Source organism: Pinus tabuliformis, chromosome 8 (genome assembly GCF_031772625.1).
Source record: "Pinus tabuliformis cultivar Carrire ecotype Pingquan chromosome 8, CPIR1, whole genome shotgun sequence".
NCBI lineage: Eukaryota > Viridiplantae > Streptophyta > Pinopsida > Pinales > Pinaceae > Pinus > Pinus tabuliformis.
The window spans coordinates 1,463,627,774-1,463,644,381 of record NC_142294.1 but is presented as its reverse complement, the minus strand read 5'-3'; the positions used below and the strand labels follow the sequence as shown (position 1 = coordinate 1,463,644,381).

General features: G+C 35.8%; 1 protein-coding gene across 1 annotated transcript; it reads right to left on the bottom strand.

The window, feature by feature from the left end:
* Positions 1-10,528: 10,528 nt before the first annotated feature.
* Positions 10,529-11,134, bottom strand: LOC149241324 (18.0 kDa class I heat shock protein-like). Its single transcript, XM_089367493.1, has one exon. The coding sequence runs from the start codon at positions 11,125-11,127 to the stop codon at positions 10,651-10,653; it is 477 nt and encodes a 158-aa protein (XP_089223619.1). The 5' UTR covers positions 11,128-11,134; the 3' UTR covers positions 10,529-10,650.
* Between the last annotated feature and the right edge of the window lie 5,474 nt (positions 11,135-16,608).

The window sequence follows — 16,608 nt, the reverse complement described above, 5'->3', positions numbered from 1 at the left end:
GGAGTTTCATACATAGAACAAATCCTTGGACCTTAGAAGCCCGTCTGAATGAGATTCTCCCATGTCAGCGTCCAGTTTTGAAAGGTAAGCAAAAAAAAGACAATTTAATTTAAGAGGGGTGTCCCAACTGGACATGTCTATCAGCCCTACAACTTTATACACATGCCGAAAATCCTTTGTAATGTAATTATAATTTTTTTGATCTAGGATATTGTTGTCAACTTCGCTTCTGCCTCAAGCAAGATGATCTTATTTTTCATTAAGAACTATTCTGGCATGGCCAAGCATATATTTGTATCATTCCCACTTACGTGCAAGATCAATTGGGAGGCCAAGGACCCATGAGGGAGGCCAGCCATTAAAGAAATTTTGAGGTCTAAAATGGGCCTAAAAAATGTACAACCAAAATCAACTTTATAAGAACCAATAGGATTCAAGATAATGATGTCAACGATGGGGGTTGCTTTGTCATTTTTGGAGTTAAAATGTAAAAAGATTAAAAAAAAAAAAACTACTTTTTGAACTTCTATTTTCAACTTATTTCCCTACGATTTTACTCAAATTTCGAGCGGAAACACTCATTTGATGCAAAATTTAATTCCTCATCCAAGGAGTACCCATGTTGGATGCTTTTAATGGACCCTGCTACACAAAAGATGAGAAATACATCAAAAAGGTGATTGCAATCAAGTTTTTTCATGTATTTCTCATTTTTTATGTAGGAGGGTCCATCAAAAGTATGCAACATGGGTACTCTTTGGATGAGGAATTAAATTATGCATCCAACGAGTGCTTCCACTAGAAATTTGAATAAAACCGTAGGGAGATAAGTTGAAAAAATAGTTTTTCTTTTTTCCCTCTAAAATTTGATGATATAATATGGTTTTATTTTATTATTTCCACCATTATTTTATAATATTCCTTAGGAGGCCCATTTTAGACCTAGAAATTTCTCTAATGACGAGGACGGGAAAGTAGTTACACATTTGACCCAAAGGTTAGCCAAAGTCTAGATACCAAAGGCTTGGAAAAGCTAAAGGATTGGGATTGATAGTAAATGATCTCCACTTATGCCTTTTATTGTGTCTAACCCAATGGTTATTCAATCTCCCTTGCCCACTTCCCACCTGAATTTCTTGCATAGCCATGGTTTGGCTTTCATCACACTACGCCAAATAAATGAGGCATTTTTTATTTTTGGGGCTCCACTTCTTACCCAATCTTCCAAGTTGAGGTTTTGTAGGTATTTCTCGTTTATAATCAAGTTCCATATAGTTAACCCATTGAAGCTCTCCACATATTTTTTGCGAGCAGCGCCAGGTTAAAATTCATGGTATCTCTTATACCCCATCGTCCTTCATCCACGCTATTGGAGATATATCCCAAACAAATCAAATGTGGTTTCCTAATTTTACTAACCCCACTCCACAAGAATCAAACTATGATAAAATTAATCTTTTGAGCGACAACTTTATAGAGGAAGAGATGCATCCAGTAGATTGAAATTCCTTAAAGTATCGCCTTAAACATTATTAGCCTGTCGCCCATGGACAACCATTTATTTTCCCACAAAGCCAATTTATTCTTAAACTTTTGAATCAACCAATTCCAATCTTGATTTTAGTAGTTGTTTGATTTCAAATGAAAGCTTAAGTAGCGAAATCCTCTTGACAACAAGCTAACATTAACCCCAAAAATGTTGGAAATCTCCTATGAGACTCGCTCATCTATATAATCAGAGATCAGTTATGATTTCAATGTGTTCATGATCAGCTAATATGCCAAACCAAAATTGGAGATGATTTGGTGAAACTCATGCCATTTCGTTAATTTAGCTACTCCAGCACAAAGAATATTGTCCACGAATAAAAGGTGGGTAGCACGCATGTTTTTTGAGACTCTGTAACCGTGGATTCTTTTGGCCTCCTAAGCAGCTTGAATGCCTCTACTCAACCCATCAATGACCATTATGAATAATAAAGGCGAGTGATCCAGGTGGCTCTGGAAAGGCTCAGAAATCAAAGTCTGTGGATTTCATCGAAACTAGGACTTGATCGAAGAGCTCAGCATCCAGACTCCAACAACGCAGATGACACTTAAATCTGACTTTGTATATGGAAAATATTGGTAGTCAATGTTTAGGTCAAGGAAGTAGGATTTTTGTCGCCACCTAAATTTAAAGCTCAACTAAATTTAGCAGCCCAGACAAATCTTGCAGAACCATTAAATTTGGAGACAACTAACCAAGCGAAAATTTGACACTTATTGACTGCTAAAACTAGTCAAATTGTTGCATGCTACTTGTCGGTGACCCTCAACAAAATCTGACAGGATGATTTTATATTATTATATTAAAATTAAAATGAAAAAAATGTATTTGTTGGCGGGTGGTCAAACCTCAGCAACTGTCTCAAACGAATATAACAATATGTTATTAATGAGGGTGAGGCGCCATTGGCAGACCCGCCACCTAACAAGCCAACCAAAATTGGAGGCTAATAGGACTTGAACTCGCATCGATCGAGACCAGCCCGCTAACTCATGACCTCATTTATAACAAAACAAATACAATAGAACCCTTTAAAAAATCAAACACCAATGAATGTGCTCCATGGGGGAGGCACACGAGCTTGACCTTGGGACCTCTGCTCACCTAGTCAAGCACTTAACCAAGAGCTGAATATGCCTTTTTATCAAATCCGCCTACCAAAGGATATAAAAAATGGAAAATTTTCCATTAGACTAGGCCGAGCGAGAGAGTGAATTTGAAGCTATAGTGAGCATGAAGGTCGAGACCAAAGGGGTCCACTCTGAGCACATTATTTGAGGTAGAATATTTTGAGGAATATTCCATAGAATATTCTAGATTCCAAAGAATATTCTTGCATCAAAATCTTAAGGAATCTAAAAGATTCTTTGGGGCCAAATTTTGGTAATGTCAGAAAAGTGCCAAGTTTAAACTCATCTGAACCGATTTTTCACTAGAAGTTTGATGGTGCAGAATGTTTCTTCATTTGAGTATCTGAATTTTCATCCATCCTCAGAAGAGAATCTTGTGAGAAATCTAAAAGATTCTCGAGGAGCCCAGATCTGACCATGACAGAAAAATGTCATATTTATACTCAAATAATAATAATTAAACCCTATCAAACAATTCAATAATCACTTAAAAAATTATTAAATATGCCAAGGCTCAAGTTTACTCCTTAGAGCCAGCATCCCCTCAATATCCATAGTCAAATATAATAGATGATCCTTTTTCTTTCTACAGGATAAGGGAATTTAGAATAGAAAACAAAAAGAAAACACACTCGCTTATGGTACAAAGAACATATGGATGTTCATGTATGCCTCTTAAACATTCTCATAGCTAGAAAGTGTGAATAAACTTTAAATCAAATATGCTAAGCTAAAGAATGGAAATAAATGGGCATAAATTCCAAATCAATTATATTTAGAATGTGGTGGTCATATGGTATATGCTACAGTCACATGGAGGTCATATGTTATATGCTACATGCTCGAGAAGACACAATGTGGATGTTGGAATTAATGTTTGATGATGTGGAGGTGTCGAGGAGAAATGATGTGGAGGTCAGAATTAATGTTTGATAATGTGGAGTTGTCGAGAAGAAATGATGTGGATGTCAGAATTAATTTTTGATGATGTGGAGGTGTAGCTCCTGCCACAAAGGGACGAGACCAATTCTTTTTTAATTGGGTATTTTCACGTTCAAGTACTGGAAAATAGAGAAATGTTGTAATTCCATTATATACTAGCAATTGCATCGAGAGGTGCAAAGAACGTCAAAAGCTCAAGAAACCAAGTATTTTGCTTTCTACTATCAGTACATGTGGTTGTCTTCCATTGCGTCTCAACTTTGTTGTCTTTTTCTCTCCTCCCTTGTGGCTCAAATCATTTCATCTCAACTTCACTATCTCTGTCTTTCTCTGTGTGGAGGGTGAAGAAGAAGTGAAGCGTAAACTCAAGTTAATTTGCCACTTGTGACTAATATATGTTAATCTGCCACAAGACCATTAATATGATTTCTTTGGATGTAATTACACATTCAATCATTATCCTAAGGCATCTGATACATTTTAGAATAAACAACCTTCACAATAATTTGACCTTGCCCAATACTAAAGAAACTATTCATTTTTCGCCATTAAAGCTAACTTTTATGATTAATAAATTCATATAAATTAATAAGAATAGATCAAAGACAATGATACCTTCTTACTCTAGTTTCCAAAAAAGGTTCCATCAATTTTTAAAGGACTGCAAAGGAGTGGATTGCAGTCTCCAACAACCCACCCCATTTCCCCACCAACTAAAACAACAGTTTGACTGAAGTTGTGATCAATTAAGAGTAACAATTAGCTCTAATAGCATGTTGGAAATTGGACATGCTAGGAATCAAACCCAAAACTTCCCCCTAGGTAGGGAGATCCTCTTCAAACCATGCAATTTTTGCATCATGGGTATTCATATTGATACAATGTCAATGTGTAAATTGATATCTCCAACATTGACACAAAACATAAATATGCACCTTTTGAAAAAGGTTACATATGAGAAAAGGAAAGAACATGAATTCATATTATAGTTACTATGTTCAAATGGATACCAAACCTTTCAAATTAGTCAAGGCCAAACCTCTATATCTCTCATTTTTAAAATGGAAACAAGAGGATAAGAAAAAGCATACAAAAGTTTTTTTTAAGTACGTACCATATACCATTTTTTTAATTTCTCATTTAAATGTTTTTATGTGATTATTTTTTTTTGAGTAGTATGTATAATTTCTATATGCTATATTTCTGACCCATCATTGATCTGCCAGTGACATCCCAATCTACTCTTAGCATAAAGGAAAATAGGTTGCAGTTTGCTTCGGATTTTCAATATTTTCAAGGGCGTTGGACATGCATCGTCCAACAAATCGCAATTTTTTAAATCAAATTGTAGTTTTTTTTTCTTTTTCGGCTTTTTACAACCTTACATTGAGTTGCATCTTCCAACATGGACTAGTACAACTAAACACAATTAAGCAAGTGAGCTTATCAGGGCGAACATTTTTCTTGGGGAAAAGAGCATTGGTTTATTTGCCCATTTTTTCTTGCTATTTAAAATTTTGAGAAGAAACTATGTAAAGTATTTTATTAGTCCAATGTTTAGTGTAGACACTTGAGGCATAATAATGAATTAGAAAGCCTAATATTCCACAATATTTTTTCTTTTGAAAAAAGTTTTTTATTTTATAATATTTGAAGTATCTTATTAGAGCAAGATATTTACATTTATTAGTTTTTTTTTTGTGATTGTTCTTTTTGAATGTTTACCTATAGTAGATAAATGATTTTACAATTCTTATTTGACAATGACTACTTTTCCCTATTCAATTTGAAAGTAAGAGATATTTTAATTTTAGTGTCAAAAAGTCAAATCATTGTTTAGACATTTTTCCTGATTAAATTCATATAAATTCATTTTAACTTAGAATAAAAAATAAATCAGATATTATAGAGATGGTAACTTTAGTGTCAAAAAAATCAACTATTATTTAACCATTTTTCTAAATAATTGCTTTTTTTTTTCCAAATTAGTAATTATCTTTATTTTTAGTATATATAGATTGATTTTAAGTTTATTTGGTCATCTTAATTCTACAATTGAAACCAACCTAAATCTTTCTAAAACCATCCAAACAAAATACAACAAATTATAATACAAATCAGAGAGATTTAAAGCATTTATGTTATCGTAAAGCATTTTAAAGCAGGAAATCAACTGTTGCATTTGTTTCCAGTCATAAAGGCCTGATCTTGTTTCTTTCAAAATATGGCTCTGCTTATGTGCAATTTCAGATCTTTGAGACATATTTCTATATTCCGATGAATGTACATTTTAATTCTTTTATATTTCTTATATAAATACAATTATGCTTTTTCTGTCCTGAAAAAAATATCCAATGGAGCAGAAATTCTGGAAACTGGAACTTTAATAAATGTTAGACTCAGTTAAGCTTTTAGTTTGATCAAATGAAAACTAAATCCTTTTTGCTTTCATCGAATCGAATGTGCTTTCGGTTGTCTTTTACTGCTAGAATCAAATAATTGCGAAAAATCATGGGCTGCAGCTGTGAATTTTGGTCTGGCTACGAATCTACGATAAAATTTGACATGAATTCAAGGGACGGAGAGGTTTTCTGTTCCATTTTTTGGTCAGAATCCGCAATCTATAAGAAAAAAATTCATCATCACTCGATAAGAATGGGCTTCTTCACAGATTCCTGTGACTGGTTCATGTTCATGGTTTTTTCCTCCATGGGATCTGGTGTTTCTTGGGGCAGCACGCCCAAGTCAGTAATGATCGCTTTTTCACATTCTGGCTGGGCTTAGGCATTTGTCCAGATTATTTTTGAGTAAACACCTAAAATTTTGAAGATTAACAACTATATTTTAGTTTTCCAAAAAAATTCACTAGATTTTTACCAAAATGAATTTCTATTGTTTTTGGCAAAATTTACTTGCTCATATTTATATTCATTTTTAAATTTTTAAATATTATAACAAATTTACACATATTTTTTTTAGATATCTATATATTATAATATAAAAAAGATTTATTATATTTTAATTTTTCAGTGCATGATATATTTTATATCATTCTGATATATTTATGTTGGGTTTTAATATGCTATGTGTCAACTTTTTGTTGAGTACACATATCTATCACACTCATTAACATATATTTTATAAAATCTAAAATTAAAATGAATTTGCATCTATTTTTAATATGTGAAGTGTCAAATTCACATTAAATATGAAAAATTTTAATATCTGCTCGTTAATAAGTAACACATTATTCAAATATTTTAATCATAAAACTTTTTGGAAATCTGAAATTAAAATGAATTTGAATCCATTTTTCATATATTAAGTGTCAAATTCATATTAAATATGTATGGAAATTTTTTGTATCTATTTGATAATAAGCAACACATCATTCAAATATTTTAACCATAAAATACAAGCAAAAATATGCTCTTGAAATATTGCAATTAATTTAGATAGATATAGTTTTTCTCCTTTATCATATTTAAATGTATGGCATACCTCTCCATGTATGTTTATATTATAATTAATATGCAAAAATCTATTCTACTTTACATTCAACATAGGTTTATAGGGATAAAATTTTGATCTAGTTTGGGATACATTTAGGATTATGAATATATTTAAGTTGTTTTTAATATGAGACATTTTAATTTTATATTAAGAATTGAACAAATTACAAATATTTTTTATATTGGAAAATACAAAGTATTTATGGAGAAAGTGATATATATATATATATATATATATATATATATATATATATAAGTTGATATAAAACTTAAATATAAAAGTATTAAGATTCAAACAATGTCATTCATGTTTTTGTTAAGATCACAAAACATCTAGAGAAGGGGTGGTGTCTAAATACATAATTGTTGTGATCCCAATCACCACTTGTACAAATTAACATGAAGCTTTTTGGCCTTTAAACATGCTACAATAAAGATAAATACCATAGGGAAAACCATGGGTGCTCATAAACCCGGAGCCAAAAAACCACTAGTGATTAAGTTAAATTTAATTGAACCACCATAACAATCCCCCCCTTAAATTTTCTAAGGGAGATTAACCTGGTCTCATTTGTTAACCGTCTCACAAATGAGATGTCATATTCTCTCCCTCAAGCCAAGATACTAGTATACCTACTAGCCGAATACCTCTCCAAGTGGCCCATTCCACAACTTTATGATTCCATCCACCAGCCTGTATGTCTGATCAAAGTATTGAGGTATTATAACAATGTGTGCTCTCGTGCAACATGTATGCCCAAACATCAAGGCTTATAACTTCCCAAGGAAATACACCTACCTATGACAAGATTTCAGAACTTGGACCAAAACCCTTAGGGTTTTCATACATCACATGTTGGCTCCTTCACTCTATACCACTCCATCTTCATTCTTTCTATTATCTATACCACCTGTCTATATATATCTTTCCTAGTCCATAACTTGATCCATCCTTTCAACACAACTTGCACTTGCTTGGTCCATACAACCTCTCATTAGCAAGCACAACGTCTATCAATTTAGTTAGAATCATTCTCTTTTATCATAACAACCACATCATTTCACAGCACATACACACGCTTTCCCAGGTAGCTTTTCCATGGCCTCCAAAACATGTTTTCCATGCTACTTTACTAGTCTCAATAAGACCCTTCTCAACCATATGGCCTTGTTCCTCTTATATCAGTAAATCACTATGAGCAATGTTCACTTTAGATCATGTATGTTGGTCTACCAATGGTTCTCTATACAACACTTCAACCATTAATGGATCTCAACCCATGCACAACACCTAACCACCATTGTTATTGAGACATACTTGACCTTATCATCCTCCATGTGGATCTCACAGTAACAACAAACACTCGGTGCACCTAGCCACATGCAATCTAGTATATTTTTGGTGCCATAACCCACTGTTCTTGTTCAAGCAAACCTACATTATATCCATTAGAAATCCCTACTACAATAGATACTCAAACTACAGGAGAAACCACTATAGTGTGCCGGCACTACGGGGCACTTTACCTAGAATTCAACGTTCTCCATCACTATTGCCAAATACATAAGCATGCCATCTACGAGTTAGTGACCTTCAAAACCAACCTATGCCCCATGGATCCCAATTGTAGCTCATTCATATTCACAAACACATGCTAATTGCATAATGAAGTATTCCAGTCTTCTTCAACATTTTACAGACTACCATCCCACCATTTTGTTAATGTAGATTTTCTTTGGATCACCTCATGATCCCCTCTCTTGTAGAGTTTACGATCAAAACAAATCTTTCTTCATCCATTTGGAGAGGATGCGCCTTTACACAAGCCTGAACCTTAACAAGTGCTTGCATGTAACACAACATTGTATTCACCTTTCTTCTAAAATTACGTCCTCATAGCAACCCTTTAATCTCAAGAGCCCTTTCAATTCCATTAATGTCATTTGAGCCAGGTAACCCTAGAAATATGACTATATAGCTATGGTGGCCTGCTCTTCTATGGATTTTCATCCATAAGCCATAAGAACAACAACCTCAGTGATAGCTTGAGGTGCCATGATGGTCATTTCTATGCTAAAGGTAGTTGTCGCAACTACAAAGATGGTGTTCAATCCACTGATTCACTAGCCTATAGTTTGTTCACATTAGTCTGCATAATCTTACATCAACTTGATAACTTTCCCTTTGTGCACTGACGGAGAGAGAAATTTTCCAAGGTTGTGTCCCATTCTCTAACTTCAGATTGACTATGTTTCCTTCAATCACTTTCCTGATCTACACTTGGATCTCATCATCCACAATGCCAAAACAAACCCTAGGCAATAGAAGTGTCCCCTTGAAGCCAATAGTTCACTCTTTACATGTTTTCCATCTCCTTCCTTGGTTGGCTTCTCTCCATGCAAACACACTTCACATTGTATGCTTCACACTGTATGCAACACCACAACCAATCCTTCATTGTACTTTCCCCCAAATGCAATTGTGTTTTTTGTTCCACATGTTTTATTGGCTATCCATACTTGAGGCTCAACTCTAGGCTCTCATATTCACTAGGATCTTATAATTACCACTATATCTTTGATACTAATTGTTAGGATCACAAAGCAGGGAGAGAAGTGGTGGTGTCTAAATGGAGATTTTTTTCCTTCAAATAAACTTCATTAAAAATAAATATCATAGGCAAAGTCATGGGTGCTCATAAAAGTCATGGCTTCCAAAATTTTAATTTAATTATCAATAATTATTAGGTAGGGAATTAACCTCCATGGAATATTCTAAAATATTCTTAATATAATACACTAAACAATAGTTGAGCTTTATCTTCAAAGTAGTTATGATTTGTGTTGTTTTAATTAATTTGATTAATTAAAAAAAATGCCATATGAACAAGTATCCTATAAAATGAGTTATAATTTTTTTATCGTGTAGTATTGATAAACCATAGTATTAGCGCATCATATCTTAACAAAAACTATTCACAAATTAACAATTACTATAATAAGATAGAGATAAAAACTATTCACAAATTAACAATTACTATAGTAAGATAGAGATAAAATATTTTACTATTAATATATTTTAATATATATATATATATATAATTTGTGCAATCCAAATATCCAAAAAGATTTTGAATGATTTTAAATTATGAAAATTATACTTTGCGATATATATATATATATATATATATATATATATATAGATATATATATATATATACGGGGTAAACAACATGCCGGTTTAGAAACAACATAATAACAATGGTGATCAAATAATTAATGAAAACCTTTTACACAGCACAGCAGAAGCCCTGAACCTGCGTCTCCTTTTATTATATTATTGAAAAAACACATGATGCATACAGACACAATGTAGACGATATAACAACTGGGAATGGGAATGGGAATGGTGGTGTTTATTTTCTGGATTGGATAATGGACGGCGGGTTACGACACACATCTACACATTCTGTAACAACACTCTACTGCAACAGCCGGCCCAATTTCACATCTTCAGTCAGCCAGAGATCTCGATGGATTTGGGTTGAGGAGGTTGGGGTTCTACCTGCTTCGGCACTGTCACTGTCAGCACCCCGTTCTCCATGCTCGCCTTTATCTCTTCCACTTTTGCATTCTCCGGCAGCCGGAAACGCCGAAGGAATTTTCCACGGGATCGCTCAATGCGGTGCCATTTGTCGTTCTTGTGCTCTTCTTCTTTGCTGCGCTCCCCGCTTATCTGGAGAATTCTCTGGCCCTCTTCCAATTCTATTTTCACCTCCTCTTTCTTCAAACCTGGAAGATCAGCTTTGAAAATGTGCGCCTCTGCCGTTTCCTTCCAATCGATCTGGGTATTGGCTACGACAGAAGCTTCCCTTACAAATTGCCCAGATGGTCCCCCAGTGGCCAGATCTGTGAGTGCTTGGAAAGGATCCCATACTTCCAAGGAGAAGGGATCTACTGACCTCTTGCCGAAAAAGCTGGGAATTATCGACATTTTCGACTAGTAATGAATTAGTGCAATATGGGATTGGAATGAATACAGAAAACAACACTCTGATCTCAGTGTTTCGATTTCAAGATCGATCTCGGATCATATCAGAAACGATTTTAGTTTCTATTGTTATAAGATGAGGAGGAACAATCTAGTCGACTCTATCAGGCGGGTTCGAGAGGATTCTCAAATGCTCGCAGGATACTTTATTATTATTGTTTAACACTTGTCCATCCAGAATCCTCCAGGTAATTAGGTATTGTTTCTCCAGAACCATCTAGCCTTTCACACTGTTCAAGAAGTATAGCCTACCGTAACCGATGTAGACGTCAGAATTAATGTTTGATGATGTGGAGGCGTAGCTCCTGCCACAGAGGGACATTTTTTCTCATTGGCTATTTTAACGTTTGAATATTGGTAAAAAAAAAAAAAACTTAGTTTAATTAATAAATAAGTAGGATAAAAGGTGTTTTTTTCCTTTTTGTTGATAATTTTGTTTTAAAATTTTAAAAAATGAGAAGTTATTGATTAGTGCCCCGAGCCGCTTCTACAATCTAGTTTTGGATGGATTAGTTTTTAGTTTTTTGTTTTGTTTTTTTTTTTTTTTTAAATGAAGGTGGAAAAACCTATCAAATTCAGGTGTCAAACCAAGAGTGAGGACAAGGATGGATTAGTTTAAGATGGATGTGTAATTAATATTTACAATATAATAAGATTTTAATCAAGAATATTTATCATTGTAATGCCCTAGTAGAATGTAAATGTGGATTTTACTATGGTAAAAAGACAATATAGTAGTAGTTGTTGTTTATGTTTAAAAGAAACAAAACTGTGATAAACTACATTATTGAATAAATGAAATATTTTCTTGAAATGCTGGCAGCCTCTGGGAGGTGGATTTCAAAGAAAGGAAATCAGTTGTAATAACTGATTGGAACTGCCCTCCCAAACAGGAAAAGTCCTGGGTGTAGGGAGGAAGTTCTGTGCTGTTGGGACAGACAGAAGTGATTCTTTTCCAGAGAAAAGGAAAAGGAAAGAAAATATACTGAGGAAATTGGTTAAGTCTGGTAGGGACCAGATAACCAGGCACTAGGTGCTCAGATCTTGTTGAGGGCTTGAGGCCTGCAAGATAGCTCGGGGGAGAGAATTCCGTCAGGAAGATGGATCTCATGGCTGGGTGGACGAGCAGACTCGAAGCACAGGTGACTTGCTTGAGTATCTAATTGTGACTCTGGCGAATCAGGTACGGATTCTAACCTCGGAGTCCTTTTTGCTTTAAAAGGAAGACTTATAAATGACCACAGTAGTTAAACAAGAAATGTTATAGTTTCTTAGAACTGTTACAATGTACTTGGAACCGAATAAGTGTGGTGTTAATTAAAGGAATAGGCTATCCGCTGATAGACCTGGTCTAAAAACTATCTGGCGGTTACTAAAAAGAATACAGAGGGTTAGATTACGGAACGCCTGAGTTAGATTCTGAAATGCCAGAGTTAGTTTATTAAATGCCTAGGTTAAATTATTAAATGTCTGTTAAGGGTGCAGAGTATGGTACGAAATAGATAGAAATAACAGAGGTATTTGTAGGAATTTACAGGGTAAGTTCCACAGAAAGAATACCAAAAGGACACCGCTCACAACCAGATCTCAAATCAATACACCAGTATTTTTGACGTGGTTAAAACCCTCAGAGTGCAAGGAGGGAAACAGTCCACGGCCTGTCCCAACGTGGGTACTACAGGCAATTTATTAATCAAAGAATGAAAATTTACATAAGCTTCTCTCATGCACGGATTACCCGAACAATGACCCTCCATGCGCTTTAAATAGAACTCATGGACCAATCGGGTGTCAAGCCACGGATCAAGTGTCGGTAATACCGAGGTGAGAGTGAACCGTCGGATCACTACATATCGTGACCGTCGGATTGTAAGTTACAAAATGTACAACGGTAAAGAAACACACTTTACCTAACTCTAACCTAACTCTATACTAGACCAAGTTGAACTTAACTATATCCTATGTGTCGGAATATCCTAACATCCCCCCTTAAGAACAACTTGGGATAGGATTGAAGGATTTACAAATATGACACAATAGGAGAAGGAAGGAGGCACTAGAGCCTATCCCCCCTTAGTGACAACTTCCTGAACTCCAAGCATATATCGAAGTTTAGTGAACTTCGCCTCTGTGAGAGCCTTTGTGAAGATGTCTGCAACCTGATCATCTGTTGGACAATATTGCACTTCAAGAACATGGTCATGAATGAGCTTTCTGATGAAGTGCATGTGTAGTTCAATGTGTTTGCTGCGCTGATGCTGGACTGGATCTTTGCATAGCTGAATGGCACTTTGATTATCACACCAAAGTGTGGTTGGATGCTGCTGCTCAAAGCCAAACTCTGATAGGATCTGACGAAGCCACAAGGCTTCCTTACTAGCTTCCACGGCACCACGATACTCTGCTTCTGCTGACGAAAGAGAAATGGCAGCCTGTTTCTTACAAGCCCATGTAATAGGTCCTGAACCAAGAGTGAAGACATAACCGGCAGTAGACTTCCGATCATCAGGGTCACCAGCCCAATCAGAATCAGTGAAACCAACTAACAGAGGAGCTGCTTTGGCACTGTAATGAATCCCAAACTGTACTGTACCTCGAACATAACGAAGTATTCTTTTAGCTGCTTTCCAATGACTTTCACGGGGGTTTTGCATAAAACGAGCAACAAGGCCAACAACAAAGGAAAGATCAGGACGAGTATGGGTTAAATACAAGAGTTTTCCGACAAGTTGACGGTATAAGGTAGCATCAACTTCAGGAGAAGTACAAGAGACTGAAAGTTTGACTCCAGACTGAAAGGGAGAAGGGGCTGGCTTACAGTCTTCCATGTGAAAATGACGAAGAATATCACAAGCATACTTGGACTGGGAAAGGAAAATACCCTCTTGGGATTGCAAGACTTGAAGACCGAGAAAATAGTGTAAGTGTCCTAAGTCTGTCATTTCAAATTTCTTTTTAAGGCTGGACTTCACATGGTTTATAAGGTTGGGATCACTACCAGTAAGAATAAGATCATCAACATAAAGAACAAGGATGATAAGAGAGTTGCCCACTTTCTTGGTGTAGACAGTATTGTCAGAATGACACCTAGAAAAGCCAGATTCTAAAAGAAAGCTATCCATTTTGGCATACCAAGCCCGAGGAGCTTGCTTGAGGCCATAAAGGGATTTCTTAAGTCGACAAACAAGGCTGGAGTCTGTTTGTATGAAGCCAATGGGTTGTTCCATATAGATTTCTTCCTGCAAGTCCCCATGCAAGAAGGCAGATTTAACATCCATTTGATGGACTTCCCATTTTAAAGAGGCAGCAAGGGAAAGAACAAGGCGGATAGAGTTCATTTTGGCAACAGGGGAGAAGGTTTCAGTGTAGTCAATGCCTTCAACCTGTGAAAAGCCCTTAGCAACGAGACGAGCTTTATGTTTATCAACTTTCCCATCTGGTCCATACTTGGTTCTGTAAACCCATTTACATCTAACAAGTTTGCGTCCCTTTGGTAGAGGAACAAGATCCCATGTATCATTTGTCATCAATGAATGATATTCTTCATTCATAGCTGCTTCCCAATGTGGATGGCCTGAAGCTTCTGCAAAAGTGTCAGGATCATGATTTACTGGAGCTTGAGCCAGTAAAGAAGAGGCTCTTTCAAACTGAGAACGTGTACGTCGCTGATCTGTAGGATCACCGGCAAGATCACCTGCTGCATCCCGAGTAGCACGGACCCATCTTGGAAGTTGAGGATCCTGAGAAGGTGGGGGAGGATTATCATCCTCGCTTTCATCATCTGAAGAAGAAATGTTTTCAAAAGTAGAAGAGATAGGAAGAGGTGGCACATCCGCCGGACTAGGCTCGCAGGCCGATTTATTTTCATCAAATTTTACATCTCTTCTAATGATAACATTTTTGGACTTAAATGGAATAAGTCTATAACCTTTTACATCTTCAGAATATCCAACAAAAGTACATTTCTCACTCTTAGGTTCTAAAGCTTTATGCTTTTCATCTGGAATATGGGCCCATGCTTCACTTCCAAACACACGAAAGTGACTTACATCTGGTTTAATGGAACTCCAAGCTTCTTCTGGAGTGATATTCTCTAGAACCTTAGTAGGAGTGCGATTGATTATATAATTTGCACAATTAATTGCTTCGGCCCAAAAACTAAGACTGAGTCCTTTAGATTGCAGCATACAATTAGCCATTTCCTTTAAGGTGCGATTTTTCCTTTCAGCTACACCATTTTGTTGTGGAGTGTATGGAACAGTATGTTGCATTTGAATTCCATTTTCGGTGCAAAAGTTGATGAATGTGTTTTTAACATATTCTCCACCATTATCAGTTCTTAGCTTAAGAATTTGATGTCCAGATTGTTTTTCAACAAATGCTTTGAAGGCCAAAAAAGTGTTAAATACTTCGCTCTTGAGTTTTAAGAAGTATACCCAAGTGCGTCTGGAGAAATCATCAATGAAAGTTAAGAAGTACTTGCAGCCAGAGAATGAAGCAACAGGAAGAGGACCACATAAATCACTGTGCACAAGCTGTAAAGGGGCTGAGGCGTGCCAAGAGGCACGTTTGTCAAAACTGTCCCGATGATGTTTTCCGAGTACACATCCGGAACAAACACCATCTCTGCAAGATACCATAGGAAGACCTGTCACCATATTTTCTTTACATAGATGCTGAAGGGAGCGATAGTTTAAGTGACCAAATCGCTCATGCCAAAGTTTGCTCACTTCATCATTATGAGCAACAAATACTGAGGGAAGATTTGATGACCCAAAGTTGTGAAACTTATACAACCTTTTGGAATCATCAGCAAGACCAGTAGCTAGAATCTGTTTAGGATCTTTTAGATCCTTGATTACAACATCATGAGGTGAAAATTCAACAATTTTACCTTCACCTGAATGAGTTATCTGATAGACAGATAGAAGGTTGCAGGATAAGGTTGGAACACATAATACATCATTAAACTGACCATTGTCTAGATGAACAGTTCCAGTCCCTACAACATTAAGAGATCTATCATCACCAATATATATATTTTTGGTGTTACAATCATTTAAAGAAGAAAACATGGCTTGTTTTTTGGCCATGTGACAAGAGGCTCCAGAATCAATGAGCCACTCATGAGAATGAGAAGAAGAAGAAGATACATTTAATGCATAACCAGACTGAGATGATTGACAATGACATGCAGAAAGTGCCATTCCGGAAGTTGAAGTTGAAGTAGGCTCCACATGGATGTTATGTTTCTTCATTGCGGCTTCCAAGGCTTCCATCTTCTTAAAGCATTTAGATTCTAAGTGGCCATCTCGATTACAAAAGTTACAATGTCTATCAGTCTTCTTCCATTTGTTTTTATTGGTCTTATCATTTTGCTGAAATGATCTTTCATTTTGAGGCTGAGATGGTTTAGGACCATTC